General features: G+C 39.9%; 1 protein-coding gene across 3 annotated transcripts in view; it reads left to right on the forward strand.

Moving 5' to 3' along the window:
- RRBP1 (ribosome binding protein 1) overlaps nucleotides 1–15,976 on the forward strand; it is a 127,590-nt gene that overhangs the window by 23,437 nt on the left and 88,177 nt on the right. For all 3 annotated transcript variants that reach the window (XM_074209387.1, XM_074209388.1, XM_074209389.1), the window contains exon 2: nucleotides 27–2,289. In XM_074209387.1, the coding sequence (XP_074065488.1) occupies nucleotides 48–2,289 (2,242 nt within the window). In that variant the 5' untranslated portion in view covers nucleotides 27–47. The remainder of the gene's footprint in view (nucleotides 1–26; nucleotides 2,290–15,976) is intronic.

Below are 15,976 nucleotides of genomic sequence, written 5' to 3' on the forward strand. Positions count from 1 at the left end.
CTTTTTTGTGTGTATGTGTTTGACAGGTAAAAGAAAGTCAAGCCGTGATGGATATCTATGACCCCCAGACCTTGGGAGTTATGGTGTTTGGTGGATTCATGGTCATTTCAGCCATTGGAATCTTCCTGGTATCTACCTTCTCCATGAAGGAGACATCCTATGAAGAAGCCCTAGCCAATCAGCGTAAGGAAATGGCAAAAACTTTCCATCAGAAAGTAGAAAAGAAAAAGAAGGAGAAACCTGTGGAGAAGAAGGGCCGGGCAAAGAAAAAGGAGGAGAAACCCAATGGGAAAATACCTGAACCAGAATTGCTTCCCAACATAACTGGCATCTCCAAAGATCCTACATCTGAGAGAGGTGTGGTAGTGACTCCTATTGTGGTAGAACCTATCAAGCCTTCTAAATCTTCAGTGGCACCAACAGGCGTGCCACCACCAAAAGCAACCAAAGGAGTAGCAGGAGCAGCAGCAGCAGCAGCAGCAGCAGCATCACCTCCATCAACCAAAGGAGCCGCAGTAGCCGTGCACCCATCAACTAAAGGAGCTGCAGCAGTCGTGCAACCATCAGCAAAAGGAGGAACAGCAGCCATGCAGGCAACTAAAGGAGGAGCAGCAGCAGCACAACCATCAACAAAAGGAGGAGCAGCAGCAGCAGTGCAGCCAACTAAAGGAGGAGCAGTAGCAGCACAACCATCAACAAAAGGAGGAGCAGCAGCAGCACAACCATCAACAAAAGGAGGAGCAGCAGCAGCACAACCATCAACAAAAGGAGGAGCAGCAGCAGTGCAGCCAACTAAAGGAGGAGGAGCAGCAGCAGCAGCAGCACAACCATCAACTAAAGGAGGAACAGCAGCACAGCCCACTAAAGGAGCAGCAGCAGCAACGCAACCAACTAAAGGAGGAGCATCACAAGTTCAATCAACAAAAGGAGGAGCACCACAAGTGCAACCGACAAAAGGAGGAGCCTCAGTAGCACAGTCAACTAAAGGGGCAGCAGCAGCAGTGCAGTCAAACAAAGGAGCAACAGTGCAACCAACAAAAGGAGGAATAGCCACAGTGCAACCAAACAAAGGAGCAGTGGTGCAGTCAGCAAAAGGAGGAGCAACATCAGCACAACCAGCTAAAGGAGCATCAGTGCAACCAAGCAAAGTAACACCATCGAAAGGAGCAGTGGCACCGCAAACAAAAGGAGCAGCAGCAGCACTACCAGAAAGAGCAGCAGCTGTGGCAGTGGTGCCATCATCCCCAGTAGAGCAAGGAGCACCGCCACCATTAGGGAAGCGGGCTGCACGAGCAGCGAGAGCAGCAGCAGCAGCAGCCCAGGCAGCAGCAGTGCAGGCAGTCCCAGTGCCACCAACATCACCAGTAGGGGAAGGGGCAACAGAACCAGCACCATTAGGGAAGCGGGCGGCTCGGGCGGCTCGGGCAGCGGCAGCCCAGGCAGCAACTGAGGCAGCAGTGCAGGCAGTCCCAGCATCACCAGTGGGGCAAGGGGAAGCAGCACCAGCACCATTAGGAAAGCGGGCAGCACGGGCAGCTCGGGCAGCGGCAGCAGCACAGGCAGCGGCAGCAGCAGCACAGGCAGCAGTACAGGAAGTACCAGTGGGGCAAGGGGCAACAGAACCAGCACCATTGGGGAAGCGGGCAGCACGGGCAGCTCGGGCAGCGGCAGCACAGGCAGCAGCAGCAGAGGGAGCAGTACAGGAAGTACCAGCATCACCAGTAGGGGAAGGGGCAGCAACACCAGGACGGGCTGCAGCAAAAGCAGCTCGGGCAGCGGCAGCAGTACAGGCAGAAGCGCAAACAGCAGCAGCACAGGCAGTACCAATAGTGCCAACATCACCAGGAGGGCAAGGAGCACCAGCACAAGCAGCCTCAGGAGGGCGGGCAGCAGCAAAGGCAGCTCGGGCAGCAGCAGCAGCAGCAGCTCAGGCAGTACCAGTAGCAGCAGTGCAAGTAGCACCAATAGCAGCTGTGGTAGCAAGTGCCCCTGCACCCTTACAAGGGCAGCCTGCTTCATCCCCTAAGGAAAAGAGGAAGAAGGAAAAGAAGGTGGCAAAGGTGGAGCCAGCACCCAGCCCTGTTGTGAGTTCAATGCATGTCCTTTCCTCCAAGTCTTCAGTGCTTGAAGCTGCTCCCAAAGAGGTCCCTGTGGTTGCTGTTCCTCCTGTTGGCACAAAGACTAGTGCCCCAGCTGCCAGTAAAAAGGCAGAAGTTATTGTCAACCATGAGGAGCCAAAGCTCGAAGCCCCATCAAAGAAGAAATCTTCCAAGAAAAAGAGTGAGCCAAGTAAGCCTCTGATTTCTTTATCAGACTGGATTAATCAGTTGTCCTAGTGAGTAGTAGGGATGTCCTCTAGGTTTTTCATTCTTTATGGCTCGCTATAAATCCCTAGTCAAATGATGAGGATTAGTGATGTTAGGTTTTCTTGCATTTAGTGTTGAAAATGCACAATTTGATGATAGATTTACTTGTTTGGTGGGAGGAGGGTGTGGAGGGAGAAGTATTTGTAAGTTTTTAAAGGAGAAAGTTTGTGGAGATTTGAAAATTTTTTCCTTAATAATTTCATGGGGGGGAAGGAGGGTAATAATATGATTTTGCTTGTTCTTTTGTTGTTTTTATATAGCAATATTTCTAGAGTGTTATTGTTTCAGATTCTCCAAGCTGATTTAATAGTTACTTTATTTGAAGTATTTTGACAGCCACTTTTTTTTTTTCTAAAATGGCTTTCTTCTAAGGAATCTGAATGTTTGGAAAAGCAGCAAGTAGTTTAGGACTTCTCTGTCAGCTAAATTTACCTGATGCTTGTTTCTGCTTTATTTATGGTCACAACTCCTTCTTTCAAGGTTTCTAACATCATAGTAGACACAGTCACATTATAGATAAAAATCATAGATTTGCAGAGTTGAAAAGGACATTAGAGGTCAGCCTGACTCCTGACCAGAGAATGAATCCCATCTAGTATTCCAGACAAATCCATCCTCTGCTTGAAGACCTCAAAAGTGGAACTGAGATTGCCCATATGATTCTTGGGCATCTCAAAATTTAACCAATATTTCTTCCCTTTAGCTTCTGCCTATTGTTCAAGATTTTCTTCTAGAGCCTGCCTGATGCTTCTTCTCTGACTGCCCTTCAGATATTTAAAAACAATTATTTTGTCTTGGCCTTAATATCTTTAGTTTCTTTAGCCAGTACTTTTGGATGATTGGTTTTTCATTCCTTCTTTTCTAAGGCAATGGGGTTAAGTGGCTTGCCCAAGGCCACACAGCTAGGTAATTATTAAGTTTCTGAGGCCGGATTTGAACTCAGGTACTCCTGACTCCAGAGCCGGTGCTCTAACCACTGTGCAACCTAGCCACCCCTTACATCACCTTTTCAATGTGCTTTCATCTTAATGTGTTTTCTCTGTATCACTTTCACTCTGTATGTAGGGTTTTTTTTTTGAACATGAGTGTAAGTCTTGAAATTTAGTATGAATCTTTATCTTTTTATCTTTAGTTTACTCTGACATCTTTTGGTATCCTGATTATATTAGCAAATTATTTGCCTTCCCTGCTTCTTGAAGTCTTCTATACATTTGATAAACAGATCATTTATGCTTCATCCAAGTCATGGATTAAAATTCTTTAGTGAGTTTAAAAATTAATGACAGGAGACCCCAAAGTCTTTTATTATTCCACTAAAGACTCCCTCTAGGCCGACATTAATTTATTAGTAGCGCAGACACAGAATCATAGAATGTGTTAGAACTGAAAGGGACCATAGAGAACATCTGGCTCAGCCCTATTATTTTATAGATCAGGAAACTAAAACTGAGAACAGTTGATCTGCCCTTGGTTATGGAGCTGGTAAAGGGAAGAGTTGGCACTTTTACCCCAAGTCTTCTGGTCCCCAGGTCTGGTGCTTTTCCCCCATGCTATGCTGTGTTCTTGAATCCAACCACTTGGCTTTCATTACTTTGTTGATGCTTCCCAGGGTTTCTCCTTTCTCCCCAAAGAAGTGAAACTTCTATAACAAAGTCTTTGGCTGTATCTGGCAACAGCATATACCTCTTCTCACTATTTTAGTCCATCATCTGTCTACCATGAAGGAGGAAGCATTTGTTCTCTAAGTCAAGACTGATCACTACATTGGTCAGAATTCTGTACTTCCTTCTAAACCCATCTGACAGTATAATCCATTTCTTCCTTAAGGCTTCCTTAAATCCCTTGCCATCACTTATTAAGCCCTTACTTTGTGATAGGTATCCATCCACCTGGTACCGCGTTTACAATTTAGTGGGGGAGAGAGTTTTAATTTGTACCATAAAAGTAAATAAAAACAAAACAGGTAAATATAAAATAATCTAGAGAAGGACTCTAATGGTTACAAGAATCCAGAAAAGACCTCATTTAGAAAGTGGTAATTGAGTTGAATCTTAAAAGAGGAACTCTGAGGTAGAGGCTTGAGGGATGACCAATGCAAAGAGATGGGTGATGAGAGATGGGGTTTTGTTTGTGAAAATCAAAGACAAGACCAGTTTGATTTTATCATAATGGGGAGAGGACATTGCCCAGGAAAGACTGGAAAGATAGGTTGGGATCAGGTTATAAAGAACTTTAAATATAAGTAGATGATGTTATATTTTATCCAGTTGGCTATAGTTGCTGGAGTTTATAGGATTAAAAGGGTTGATAATGGTCATATCTACACTAAAGGAGAAGTCATTTAGTAGTTTTATAGAGGATGACCCATAGTGGAGAAAACTCGAGATCAGTCAATTAGGAGACTTTTGAAATAATCTAGGAAAGAACAGGGAGTGAAGAGGATGTTCTGGAATAGCCTCTCTGGGGACTAAGGTAAGGGAAGAATAAATGATTGCTCTGTTGCAGTGAGGGCCCAGTTGAGGTTGAAAAACATGAATTGTATCCAGTCAACAGGACTCATCCAGCTGCATTCAACAGTTTATGAATATGTGTGGAGGAAGGAGATAGTGTGAATAATCTAAGGCCTATATTTCAAGGAAGCAAGGTATTATGGAATAGTTACCTTTCGAGTTGAGACTGGAGAGGGAGGAAAGTGAAGTCTGTGCAAGTATAACAGCTGGCTTGAAGAAAGGGTTGAGGGGTAGAGGGATTGGAGGTCTTGATGAGAGTGAAGAATAGGTTTAGGAAGAGTCAGACCCAGGATAAGTGGGTAGAGTAGTAGAAGGTTATGGTCAGGTAGGAGACTTCAGAATTTCTAATTAGGGAAGTGGAATTAGAGTGGGCGAAGATGAAATTTAGTTATCATTCTATGTGAAGGAATAGGGCATGGGATTTAAGGAGGTTCAGGGAGGGTTTGTGTGAATATTAAAGTTTTTTCATAAAAGACAAATTTGGAGAGAAAGTTGGCAGGTAGGTAGTATAGCTCTTGAGGAAGGAGGGAGAATGACTTGGGGGTGATTGGTATACTACTGCCACCCTAATTTACACTTCATTGATTGGATTTAATGGAATGAAGTTGCTGAGTGGTGGAGTTAAAGAGAGTCCATAAATAATAATGAGGACTGAGTAGTCAAAGTCCTACTTTCCAAGCAGCATATGTTGGAAGAGTGTAAGAGAAATTAGTGCTGAAGAGGACAGTCAGGGACACAGCATCATCTGGATGGACTTAGGTCTCAGTGAAGTCTACCAGATGAAAGAATGTGAAATAAAGAGGTCCAGAAATGGAGGGAATTTGTTCACTCTGAAGTAAGAATTCAGATGAAAATCCAGATATATTGTATTCACACTATTCTCCAGGTTTAGTAATCTAGCAACTGAAGAAAAAAGGGAAATGACTTGTTCTTATGAACTTCTCTTGGCTTAAATGATCACTTCTTTCTTTCCCAAATGTTCAGAGACCATTTTGTTTTAGAATTTTACCGGGAATTTACATCATGATCACTGGCCTATTATCTGCATCTATTTCCTTCCTGTTTTTGAAAGTCAGAATGATGTTTGTATGTGTGTTCAGTCTTGTGGCAACCTCCCTGTTCGGAGTGAGTCTTAGAGATCACCAATAACACTTAAGCAATCTGTCACAGGTTGCAATTTCTTTTTAGTACCTAAGTCTGAAGCAAGTGACATTAGTTAATCTAAATATTCTTACTATCTCTTTATCTTGGATTTTAATTCCTGGTTAACCATCTTAATAAAATGCTTTTTAGCTTGAAAATTATTCTCCCTGAAAGAGAAAATAGAAGCAAAATAAATTGAGTAATTTGGTCTTCTTTCTATTTCCCATCATCATCTCATCAAATGAGATACTGTTTATAAAGTGCTTTGAAAACCTTAAATGTAAATGTAAATTATTTTCCCTTTTTTTACCATATAGGGATTCTAGCCCTTTATCTTCCTCTTCCCCGCAATATGGCTAATTCCTTTCCCTGTTTTTGTCCTATTTTTGTCTTTACCATTTATCACATCTTAGGTCATATTGGACTTAGACTTTCCCAACACTATTCTTTTTTAGGATCTTGACGTGCTTTTGTACATATATACTCTTTCAAATTCCAAGTTTATCAGTACACACTTAATGTCTCTGAAACTGGTCTTTTTGAACACTTCTACCTAGCCCCACCTCCTTTCTTTCTCATTTGAATCTCTTGTGATGATGTTGCCAGAATCTTGTTTGAGGTCCTCCCATCACTCCTGAACAAACTTTCTTTTTAGATTCTCAAGTCATAGGCTCTTATCTGTTCTATTTGAGTCCTTTGTTATCATTCACCTATTTATGCAGCCAAGATTCTGGTAATTGTTATCTCCAGGACTTGATCCTTTCCTCAGAGAGTTCAGTCTCTGACTCAGAGTCTTTCTCTTCTTCTCAACCCTTGTCCTAACACTAAAGGACTTGAAGCATCAATACTGATACTGCCTCAAACACCTTAAGCTCCCAGTTTTTCAATTTTCTCATTTCCCAAGACCTATTCCTCTACCCCACCTTTGGTACACACAAAAGATAGGTCAGACCTTTGATCTTGCTATCACCTTAAGTGTTTCCTGAGTTTGAGCTCATGAACTTGCAAATTATTTTATCAGATTATAATCTGTTGTCATTCCACTTTTATCTAGCAACTCCTAATTTTGTTCCTTAGTTTCACCATGACCTCCAGTCCTTCCATCTTTCAGTTCTTTCCCAGGTTATCTTTCCTTCTCCATCTTGATAGTTTGGGCAACTAGTTCATCCCTAGAATTAATTCTTTTCTTTATTCACTTACCTGGTACTTTATTACATCACTGATCTTGCCCTGCCAAGCCTCATCTTTGGATCATCCCCACCATTCACTGCTTTTGTTGCTACTTACATGCTGCTAAATGAAGCTGGAGAAAATCACCAGTGTCTAAGGGAGTCCACTCCAGATTTATGTTAACGTAATCCCAACTGAGTCCTCACTGCAAAATAAAATCCTTTTTTTATCTCCCTGACTGATTCACTAACCCATTCCTCACAATAGTTTTTCCAGATCTTTTCTTCCCTCCTCAAGCTTCCCATGATTTCCCCTTCCTCACTCTTGTAGCTGAGAACTTTGTCTCATATTTCATTGGGGGAAAAAAATGGTCTTTCCTAAGAGCTCACTTTTATCCTCATTTTCCTCTCATATCATTCAGTTGCCTTCTTCTTCATCCATCTTACATGAATAGATGGTACTTCCCATGACCAGGGCAGTCTCCTTCAGCATGCACAAATGATCCAATCCCTTTTCTTCTTCTCTAGCAGATTTCTCCTTCTTCTCATCCTACTCTTTTACAAGTCTTCAATTTTCTTCACTGTCTACTAGCTACTTCCTTACTGCCTACAAGTACATCTGTACTACAAATACACTCCATCTTCCTTCTATCCCCATAGCCATTTCTCTTCCCTTTTTAAAAATTTGATTAAAATTTTTTTGTTTCAAATTCTCTCCCTCTCTTCTGCCTAACCTCCACTCATTGAGAAGACAAGAAATATGATGCCTGTTTTACATATGAAGTCATGCAAAACCTATTTCTACTTTAGCCATGTTGTGAGGGCAAAAAAAAAAAGCAAGAAAAATCATGTAAATATGCTTCAGTTTGCACTCTGAGCTCATCAGTTCTGTCTTGGAGGTCTCTCTTTTTTGATTAAATTCTTTGAGAAGACTGTCTGCAGGCAGTGTTGCCACTTCCTTTTCTTTCTCTCTCTTAACTTTGTAGTCTGGTTCCTGACTTCATCATTCAAATGAAAGTGCTCTCTCTCTCTCTAAAGTTACCAGTGATCTCTTGATTGCCAATGGACTTTTCTAAACCCTCATCCTCACTGTGGCTTTTGACACTGTTGATCACCTTCTTTTCTTTAATACTCTCTTCTCTCTAGGTTTCGTGAAACTGCTCTCTCCTGGTTCTACTCCTACCTGTCTGACTACTCCTTCTCAGTCTTCTTTGCTGAATCTTCATCCTGGTTACTTCCACTAACTGTGAGTGTCTCCCAAGACTCTGTCCTGGGGCATCCTCTCTTTTCCTTCTCATCAGATCAACAGATTCAGTTACCATTTCCATGCTAATGTGTATACAGCCCTAACCTCTCTCTTGACCTCTGATCTCACATTTAAGTGTTTATGAGACATCCAATTTGAGATGTCCAGTAGGTAACTGAAGTCTATTGACTGTGTTGATTGGATGTCTCATAGTCAACTTAAACTCAGCATGTTAAAAACAGAACCTATTAACCACCACTGTCCCCTTCCCAACTCTCCAGGTTCCCACCCTCCCAACCTAGGCTCACAATCTGAGTTATCATTCTTTACTCCTCACTCTCTCTCATCCATGATTTCCAATCAGTTGTCAAATCTTACTGATTACACTTTTGTTGTCCCTTCTCTCCTCTGACATCATCTTCACTCTGGTGCAGGCCCTTTTCACATCATGACTGGGTTATTGTAATAGCCTTCTGATCTCCCTGCCTCAGTCTCTCCCCAGTCCAGTCCATCCTCCACTCACTGTCAAATTGATCTTCTTTTATTCAGTCAATTGCACTGACTTAGGTTCAAATTAAAAAAATATCTCTGGCTTTGAAAACCCTTCCCAACCTAGTCCCTTCCTGCCTTTTCAATCTTGAAGGCCTATTCCCTGGTAGATCCTCTGATCCAATTACACTGATCTCCTTACTTTTCTTGTACAAGACCTTCCATTTATAGATCAGTGCATTTTCACTAGCTATTCTTCCCCCCCCCCCCCCCCCCCCCCCCCGCCATGCTTGAATAATTTCTCCACTCATCTCTGCTCTTGGCTTCCCTGGCTTCTTTAAAGTTCCAGCTAAAATTTCACCTTCTATGAGAATTCTTTTGGTATCTCTCTCTTATAATGGGAATGCCTGTTCTTCCTGTGACTTTCTCCAGTTTATCCTCCATAAAATTCCCGGAGAGTAGACCTTTTTTAATTCTTTGTGTCCCAGTACTTAACACATTGTCCAAAACATCGTAGCATTTAACTTCACTGACTTGCAAGGACAAACTGTGTCATTTGGATACAGAAATCATATATTTTCTCCAGCTGGATTCATGGCATTTACCATAATTTTGCCATGATGTCCCCTTCTTTTTTTCCCCTTAATATCTTCATGTAAGTCTTTCATGCTTCTCGGATTTTAGAATACTTCATAGGAATATTTATTTCTCTTCTTTCTTTACCCTATTTCCATTATTTCATTCCATTAAAGATCGTTGACTCATGTAAAGTCTTTAGAACCTTCATTTTCCTGCTAATGTCTTCAAGATCCCTGAAGATTTTTTCTTAGGGACCTCCCTGTTAACATCTGAAATTCATGCCCTTGTAAAGTTGCGTTCCTCCCTATTGCTTATATCAAGTCATCTTCTGTGCTTATTAGCTGGGAAGTATGAGAACTAACTTCTGTGGCCAGTGACTAATATTGTTGCTCTTGGTGCCATCTTCAGCTATGGAATTTTAGAAACACCTTTTTTGAAGAAAGTACAAATGCATCTTCTTTGGGAAGGCTTTTGTTATACATTCTTTGTCTCTGAAGTTCAGATGTCCTTCCCTAGTACCACTTCCACCTTATAACCTCTTGACATTTATGTTGGCAGTTTGGATGCTTTTTTAAATTCTTAATTTTTCTCATTCTTTATGAGGTCTTCCTGCTGGGGAAGGCTTTGTAAGATAGCTCCATGCTTATTGTTTGTAGCAGAAGCACTAACATGATCCAACAAAAATGGTTGTCACTAAATGGTTCCCTGCCTTCCCATCCTTATCAAATTCAAGATCTTTGCAACTTCTCAGGCAAGTTGTGCTGTTGGCTTAGGAGCCCTCACCACCTCTCTTATTCTCCCAGGGTAAATATTAGTAATTAGTAGATCCCTGTTGATGCCCTAATTACTTAGCCCAGTGCAAGCTATGTCTTCAGACAGCAGAAATCTTTCAGTAGACCCAGAAAAATTTAGATTGCCTTCATTTGTCCTTTCTTCTGATGCCTGTTGACTCTGTACCCCAGACTCAGGAACTTTGGATTTTTTAGAGTTTTTTTTTTGCAAGGTAGAGGGGTTCAGTGACTTGCCCAAGGTCCTACAACTAGGTAATTATTAAGTGTCTGAGGCTGGATTTGAACTCAGGGACTCCTGACTCAGGACCTGTGCTTTATCCATTGTGTCACTTAACTGCCCCTACCTTGAGTTTTTATAAACTTCCTAGATTCTTCTCATCTCTTAATCTCATTTTCCAAATGCGAGGCAGGTCATTCATTGAAGATTTTTTTGAATGTCCACTACTATATATCATTTGCTTGGTTGATATTTTGCTTTTGTCTTCAAAAAACCCTGTGAAAGCTAAATTTTACATTGTCTCCTGTTGTATGTTACATCTGAGTGAGATCATTAGACCTTTTTTTTTTTCCTCTGAGAGAAGTCTATTCCCAATAGAGAGCAAATTTCAGAGGAGTTGAGCAAAGGAAGCTTCTGGGTCAGGCCTTCTTAGTGCATCTTAATGATTTTTTCTGACATGGCTGCCCAAGACATCAGTTAGATCCACATTCAGATGTAAATACAGTAATCCCTTCAGGTTCACTGCAGAGTTATGTTCCTGGAAAACAACGTGAATATAAAATCCATGAATATAGATAATAAAAGTGTATGAGAAAAATGAGTCTTGAGGAACAACACATGTCACAACCTGGTAGCTAAGTGATAGCCTTACAATCTGTTCTTCCAACCTAAAGATCAGATTTGAATTTATAAGAACTGCCTTTGCTTCACATTTTGTGAGCTGAAGGATGGTTTAAAAAAAATCGCTTCTCATAAAACTTTCATCACCTGCATGAACAGTAGATGACTTTCTTTTAAATATTTGCTTTGAAGTAAACTTTTAATAGTTTTCTTTTTGAAAAATGTTTCTAGCCTTCTTGGAAAATGATTTATTTTGTCTTGAAGCAGTTTTTGTGAGCACTGAAGTGAACCTCATGGTTTTCGACTTTTGAAATTTGATTATTCTGTTTTCACTTGTTCTATGTATATACTGCCCTTTAATTCATTTAACCTGGTGGCATCTATAAAATATCATAACTGCCAAAACAAATATACATGCCTATTGAAATCATGATTAACTTAACTGAGTATAGTTAATTGTATTCTTCCTCTTCTGAATGCCTAGTTTTTTATTAACCCTTCTTTTATTTATTTATTTTTAAAGATTTTATTTGAGTTTTACAATTTTTCCCCAGGCTTACTTCCCCTCCCCCACCCCCACAGAAGGCAATTTGCCCTTCTTTACATTGTTTCCATGGTATACACTGATCCAAATTGAATGTGATGCAAGAGAAATCATACCCTTAAGGAAGAAACAAAATAGAAGAGATAGCAAGATCAGACAATAAGATATCAGGTTTTTTCCCTAAATTAAAGTTAATAGTGTTTGGTCTTTTTTCAAACTCCACAGTTGTTTCTCTGGATACAGATGGTATTCTCCATTGCAGACAGCCCCAAATTGTCCCTAATTGTTGCACTGATGGAATGAGCAAGTCCTTTAAGGTTGATCATCACACCCCCCCCCCCCATGTTGCTGTTAGGGTGTACAGTGTTTTTCTGTTTTTTCATCTCACTCAGCATCAGTTCATGCAAATCCTTCCAGGCTTCCCTGAATTCCCATCCCTCCTGGTTTCTAATAGAACAATAGTTCCTATAGTTCTCTAATGAACTGTCTTATATGATAGCTACTGATAGATGTTGATATTGATATTGATAATTATAATGTGATGGAAGGCATTAATTAGGTTATAATCTATTTTAGGGCAAAGATCTTGTTGTATACATTTTTTATATCTCCTTTAGGATTTAACCTAGGACTATTTATCAGAATGATTATTATTTATTATTTATAATAAACAAACAGTTATCTGTCAAGTGAATCAGTTCAGATTTTAAGATATCTTTAAGACAAGAGACCATATCACAGGCTATTTTTTTATTGATATCTTTTGTTTTTTTATAACTATTATCTTACCTCTTTTTAATTCAAAGAGTCCAGTTGTTGTAACAAAGAATAGAAAGGAAAGAGGTAAAAAAAAGCAGTTTGGCAACACTGATGGAGAACACCAGCTGAGTCTGAGGATTTTTGGACCCTTTACATTCTGCATTTGTAATATTGTGGGCTTCCTCCTTCTCCTCCTCCTCCTCCCTCCACTTCTACAAGAAAAAAGTAGGAGATGTATGTTCTCTTGTTAGGGCCAAGCTTGATTGCTAGAATTATTACCTATTGAGATTGATACACATGCATGTATACACACTAATTATATATATAAAATCTATATATATAAATCATGTAAATAACTAATATTAACATATCTAAGTGCAAGTTATATACATAACTAGTCTGCATAAATTATTTTATATATCATGTATTTACCTATCTACAGCTTACATATATATTAGTTATACATATAAAATTATAAATATAAATTGTTTATATAACTATAATGATAATATGCTATATTATAATTATAGACACTTAATGTTTATAAATTCTGTATATAACTAGTATCTATACTATAATAGATAAAGTGTATATACTATATACAAAGATCCTATGAATATATTTTTATTTAATTGTATATTGTATATAGATATATAATTATGCTGTGTGTGTGTGTGTGTGTATATATATATAATTAGCTTTGGTTCTTTAAATTTACATTGTGCTTATTATTTTCTGCTTACTTTGTATCATTTTACATAAATTTTCACACAGGTGCTTAAAAAGAAATGTACTCTTAGTATAGAAGCATTGTTTTTGTATGGATAAAGAAGTGATTTAACGGTAAAAAAAAAAAAACCCAGAAGAGAGAATGCTTTTCTGGGGTATTTTTTCAGGGGCGGGGGCAATTTTGCAAGACAATGGGGTTAAGTGACTTGCTCAAGGTCACACAGCTTGGTGGTTCAAATTTGAACTCAGGTTCTCCCGACTCCAGGGCTGATGCCCATCTACTGTGCCACCCATGAAGGACAAATGCTTTTCTGGATGGAAAATTGTAAAGAGTGGGTTCTCTGGGATGTCTTTAATGTGGGTCTTATCTCCTTTTGTATAGCTGGCAATCTATCCATGCCTTTTGATCCTGTACCCTTCTTGTCCAGTATATCCATAAAGGTCAGCTCAGAAGATTTATCCAGTGCATTAGATATTTTCCTCTTGATCATTATACATAGCATGAGTTTTAGGACAGCACATGGGCAATCCATCTGTTAGCCTCATGGAATAGTATCCCAGATGTAATCTTTTTGGGAGGGGAGCAGGGGAATGAGGAGACTGCCTTTCTCTCTGTCTTGGCCAGGAGAGAAATGCAATTGGCACTCATAGGCCCAGTCCCAAAGCTTTGATACTTCCTTTCCGATCTGGACTGATTCCCTCCCCTTCTTGGGCATTCATGACCATCCTCCTTTTAGGACCTCAGTCTATTGGTGCTCAACTTACTAGACTCTGAATGAGCTTAGCGCACTTGGGCTCAGGAGATGCACCAGCCTCAACCTCTCTAGTAGCCAGGATTAGAGGTGTCCATCTCTGTGGATCCAGGTCTCCTTAAACCCTTACTAGATCCTGGTTAGTCTCTCTTGTTCTCTATTGTTCTATATACCAGCCACTCTTACTTTTGAATTTATTTAGTATTTTATTTTTCCCCAACTATGTGTAAAAATTTTTAGCATTTGTTTTTTAAAACTTTGAATTCTGAATTCTTTCCCTTCCTCCCTCCCCACCCCACCACCTGTAGAGAAGGAAAGCAACTCTATATAGGTTATTCTTGTGTGGTCATGCAAGACATTTACATATTAGTTATGTGAAAGAAAATTGACTCCCCCTTCCAAAAAAAAAAAAGCTTAAGAAAAATAAAGTAAAAAAAAGTATCTGAGCCATTCTTTGAAAGAAACATTCTAAGCTGCTTTTCCTCTCCCATTTAAAAACTTCTCTCTCCTAAAATTACCAGTGATCCTAGATTTCCCAAATCCTATTATAGCCTCTTCTCGAAGCTCATCCTTTTTAACTTGTCTGCTGCTGATCACCATGTCTTCCTGCACATTTTCTCCTCTGGGTTTGTGTCACTGCTTACTTGAAGGTTCTTCTACTTGTCTGACTCCCTGGCTGGATCATTATCCTTGTTGCATTCACTAGTTGTGGTTTTTACCCAAGGCTTTACCCAGGCCCTCTTCTCTTTTCTCTTCACACATTCTCACTTGGTGACCTCAGTAGTTCCCAAGGGTTCAATTATATCTCTATAAATGAATCAGTTCTATTTATCTAGACCCAGGCTCTCCTTGAATTTCAGTTCCATCTCACCCACTGCCTATTGGATATTTCAAATTAGATATTCCTGGGAGCATCTTATACTCTACCAATACAAAACCAGACTTATCTTTACTCCCTATGTTCCCCAGCCTAGGTTCCCCAGCTTCAGAACTTTCCTATTATTGTGGGGGAGTCAGATGGGGGCACCACTGTCTTTTTAATAACCAAAGCTTTTAGTAATATTTGTCATGTTGGATTTCCTGTTCTCACAAAACATCTCAATTAGTTGCTCATTCTCATAATTTCGATTTCTGTAACATTTTTTGCATAGGTCTCTGTCTACCTGCACAAGCCACTGCCTTAGTTTAGACCCTCTTTATCTTTTGTCTAGACTATTTTAATAGTTTCCTATTTAACTTCCCTTCTCCTAGTCTCCCTGCCTAAGTGATGTTCCTAAAGAGTATCTGGCTACGTCATTTCCTCTAGTCAGTAAACTCTAGTGGCTTTCTATTACCTTTGAACTTCTCTGTTTGACATTTAAAGCTTTTCTCCACCCTACCCCTTTCTGCTTTTACTGTGCCACGCATTTATCTAGAGTTAAGCCATCTTGGTAGCCTGCTTGTTCTTCCCTCACACATGGCCCTTCATTCCTTCTCTGTACATGTAACATCTCCTCATTAGACTTTAATCTCCTTGCAGGCAGGCAACTGCTTTGGTTTTGCTTGGATTATAACATAAGTGCCTTGTACATTGTAGACACCAAATAAATCCTAATTAACCATAGCTCTCCCACTCTTTCCAGGTGACCATTTCCTGATTGATAATCCCTCATGTTGCTTATTCCACATAGGTCATTATTTGAAATATTCTCTAAATTACATGCCACCATTGCTTTTCATATCACCCTTAATTTTGATTCTTGAGGGACTACAGTATTTTAAGATTTGTACCATATAGCAATTCTAGGAGGATATTTGAATTGAAAAGTTGAGCTTTAGCATTGAGGCAATTTAAAATCATTTAAAGCACTGTACTTTCCAAAATGCAATCCAATCTAGGTCATTCTTTCCCACAAATTTCTAGTCCCAAATCATTGTGCCTCTGTGGTTTTTGTCACACTCACACACTAAGTACAAATCATAATTTGAATATTTTTCATCTATTTAGTTATTTCAGTAATAACTGGGAAGGTCCATTGTTGTTACTTGTTGACTGGAAGGCACTGTAATTTAAAGGGGAAT

The sequence above is a fragment of the Macrotis lagotis genome, chromosome 1 (genome assembly GCF_037893015.1).
Source record: "Macrotis lagotis isolate mMagLag1 chromosome 1, bilby.v1.9.chrom.fasta, whole genome shotgun sequence".
Lineage (NCBI taxonomy): Eukaryota > Metazoa > Chordata > Mammalia > Peramelemorphia > Peramelidae > Macrotis > Macrotis lagotis.